We start from the raw sequence: 3,643 nt of genomic DNA, 5'->3' as shown, positions 1-3,643 counted from the left end.
CAGCGCTACACGTGCCGCCTCCGCCTCCGCCTCCGCCTCCGCCTCCGCGTCCGCCTCCGCCTTCGCCCTCGCCGCCCTCGCCGCCGCCGCCGCCGTCGCCTCCGCCGCCTCGGTCGCCGCCCCCGCCGCCGCTGCGGCCTCCCTCGCCGCGTCCTCCTTCTCCCACACAAACTGGCCGCGCGGCGCCTGTTCACAGCTGGAGGTGTGAAGAGACGCCGTTCACAGGCTCCCTCACAAACTGGCCGCGCGGCGCCGAAGGCTGCGGCGCGTGCGTCGTCCCTCCCGCCTGCAGGACAGTTCCTCGACACTTCCTCGACACTTCCTAGTCCTCGACACTTCTCGACACTTCCTAGCGACTTCCTAGACTCTTCCTCGGCACTTCCTAGGCACGTCCTAGACACTTCCTAGACACCTCCTAGACACTTCCTAGACTCTTCCTCGGCACTTCCTAGGCACTTCCTCAGGTTGTGCTTGCCGTACTCGGCCCATATCTCCCCATATCTCCCCATATCTCCTCATATCTCCTCATATCTCCCTATATCTCCCGCCTGCAAGTTGTGCTTGCCGTACTCGGCCCATATCTCCCCACATTTCCCCACATTTCCCCATCTCTCCCCATCTCTCCCCATCTCTCCCGCCTGCAGGTGGAAGGCGGACACGAGCCGCTCGTTTGCCTCGACGACGGGCCTGTGCGGGGAGATGTGTCGAGATGTGGGGAGATCTGGGGAGATCTGCCTCGACGACGGGCCTGTGCGGGGAGATCTGGGGAGATGTGGCGAGATGTGGGGAGATGTGGGGAGATCTGCCTCGACGGCAGGGATGTGCGGGGAGATCTGGGGAGATGTGGCGAGATGTGGCGAGATGTGGGGAGATCTGCCTCGACTGCAGGGTTGTGCGGGGAGATCTGGGGAGATGTGGCGAGATGTGGGGAGATGTGGCGAGATGTGTGGAGATGTGTGGATGTCTGCCTCGACGGCAGGGCTGTGCGACACGCATAGACGCGGCGCAGATCAACATCTCCCCCCCTCCAGTATCTCCCCATATCTCGAGGCCTGTGCGTCTCGTCCTCCGACAGCAGCAGCAGCGAGCGCGACTCGCGGAGCACGGGGAACACGCCTCAATTAGATAATTAGTGACGAATTACTTAATGAATTAAGCGCGACTCGCGGAGCACGGGGAACACGCCTTAATTAATTAATTAGTGACGAATTACTTAGTTCATTAAGCGCGACTCGCGGAGCACGGGGGGCACGCCTGCGGAGGTGTGGGGAGAATGGCGGAGGTTTGGGGAGATGTTGGGAGATGTGGCGGGAGAAGCGCGGAGCGAGAGGCCTGCGCTCATGAACACACCGAGGGGAGATGTGGGGAGATGTGGGGAGATGTGGGGAGATGTGGGGAGATGCGGGGAGATGCGGGGAGAGGTGGGGAGAGGTGGGGAGAGGTGGGGAGATGTGGGGAGAGGTGGGGAGAGGTGGGGAGATGTGGGGAGAGGTGGGGAGATGTGGGGAGATGTTGGGAGATGAACACACCGATGTGGTATGGTGGGAGTGCCTTCTCTCGTTCCGCTTCTAGAGGGAAACACGCCTGCACTGCGCATGGCTGCGCACGCGTCCTCGCTCGCCTAGAGAAGGGAGATATGGGGAGATATGGGGAGATATGGGGAGATATGGCTGCGCACGCGTCCTCTCGCTCGCCTAGAGAAGGGAGACAGACCCCATCTCTCCCCAGATCTCGCTCGCCACCACAAGGCCTCTCCTCCCTCTAAGTCATTGTGGCTGTGTGTGTGTGTGTGTGTGTGTGTGTGTGTGTGTGTGTGTGTGTGTGTGTGCGCGCGCGCGCGCGCGCGGCGTGTGCGGCGTGTGCGTGTGCGCGGGTGCGCGTGGGCGAGCGGTGTGTGTGTGTGTGTGTGTGTGTGTGTGTGTGTGTGTGTGTGTGTGTGTGTGTGTGTGTGTGTGTGTGTGTGTGTGTGTGTGTGTGTGTGTGTGTGTGTGTGTGTGTGTGTGTGTGTGTGTGTGTGTGTGTGTGTGTGTGTGTGTGCGTGTGTGTGTGTGTGTGTGTGTGAGTGTGAGTGTGAGCGTGTTGTGTGCCGCCTCGCCTCGGCAGCCTCCAGCGCCGCGCGTAGCGGAGGCGCGAACGCCGCACGCTCCTCTGCCTCGTACAAACACCCGCTCGTCTTCTCGCCTGTTCACGGCTGCAGGTGTGAAGAGACGCCGCTCACACCGGGCCCACCTCTCCGCGTATCTGCCAATATCTCCGCGTATCTCCGCATGTCTCGCCAGTTTCGTGCGGCGCGAGCGACCCATATCTCCCCATATCTCCCCATATCTCCCCATATCTCCCCATGTCTCCCCATGTCTCGCCCGTCTCGTGCGGCGCGAGAGGCGCCGCCAGCGCCGACACAAGCCACTCCCCCTCCTTGCGCAGCAACGCCTCCAGCGCCGCCCGCCCGCCGGCGCCCGGCGCCGCGCTGAAGCCGAGGTTGCGGAGCGTGCGGGCGGCGGCGGGGAGCAGCGGGTGGCCGGGCGAGAGTAGGGCGACGAGTGCCTGGGGGAGATGTGGCGAGATGTGGCGAGATGTGGCGAGCTGTGGCGAGATGTGGCGAGATAGATGTGGCGAGATGTGCGGAGATCTAGCGAGTATAGCGCCTGCAGCAGTGGCAGCGCACGCGCATGGCGCAGCAGCTCACCTCGTTAATTAACCAGGTACTCGTTGATGAATTAGCTCACTTCATGTTAATGTCAAGTCATCAGGTACTCGTTCATTAACAGCTCGCCTCGTCCTGAGTCGGTGGAGGCGACGTGGCAGAGGGCGGACACGAGGTGCTCCAGCGTCGCCGGCGCCTGTGCGACGAGGCTCCCGAGGGGAATTCTTTTTATGCGCGTGGCACGGGCGCGGCGCGGGCAGCAGTGGTGTGCGGCCGCCTCGGAGACTCTTCCCTCCGAGGGCCGCTCGGTGGCGCTCGCGGTGAAGATCGCGGCGAGGAGCGAGTCGAGGCTGCCGCCGCGCAGCAGGTGGGTGGCGTCGACGAGGCTCGGGTTCGTCAGGTTTGCGAGGAGCATCGTGCACCGCTCGCGGACCTCCGCCGAGCCCGAGTCGAGCTGCGCGACCGCCGCCTCGAATACGCCTGCGCCGACCGCGGCCGCTGAGCCGTCGGCCGACGAGCAGATGTTGACGAGGGCGGCGGCGGCGTGGCCCGCGGCCTCTGCCTCGGCACGGCCCAGCAGCGAGACCAGCCCGGGGAGGAGAGCATCCGCAGCGGCGACGAGCGCGGCGACGCCGTCGTCGGTGGATGAGTAGGCGGCGACCGCCTCGGCGGCCTGCGCGCGGACATCGGCACGCTCGTGCGCGAGGAAGGGCGACAGCTCGTCCATGGCGCTCCAAGACCGTCCGATGGGAGGGTCGGTCGGCTACGCGGCCGCGCTAAGGCACCAGTCATTTCTCTTTTCCACGCGACGCGTGTCGCGGCAAGCCCGCCCGCCTTAAGGCGTAAGACTCCGTCTCAATACATACGTGCAAATCCATGCGGGACGCCGCGCGCCTGGACTAGTGCGCGCGCAACGCAAACCCAGACCAAACATGCCCATGGGCGTAGTCGCATGGGGATCAGCATGCGGCCGCAGGACGGGCGCCCCCCCCCCCCCCC

General features: G+C 64.6%; 1 protein-coding gene across 1 annotated transcript in view; it reads right to left on the bottom strand.

Moving 5' to 3' along the window:
* Positions 1-2,738: 2,738 nt before the first annotated feature.
* The window catches only part of EMIHUDRAFT_109116 (hypothetical protein), a gene marked incomplete at both ends in the record, with an annotated part of 2,088 nt that continues 1,183 nt past the window's right edge, over positions 2,739-3,643 (bottom strand). Inside the window, one exon of the mRNA XM_005791264.1 lies at positions 2,739-3,317. Within this exon, the coding sequence (XP_005791321.1) occupies positions 2,739-3,317 (579 nt within the window). The remainder of the gene's footprint in view (positions 3,318-3,643) is intronic.

This window comes from Emiliania huxleyi (assembly GCF_000372725.1).
Source record: "Emiliania huxleyi CCMP1516 unplaced genomic scaffold EMIHUscaffold_114, whole genome shotgun sequence".
Classification (NCBI taxonomy): domain Eukaryota; phylum Haptophyta; order Isochrysidales; family Noelaerhabdaceae; genus Emiliania; species Emiliania huxleyi.
This window is presented reverse-complemented; position numbering and strand designations above follow the sequence as displayed.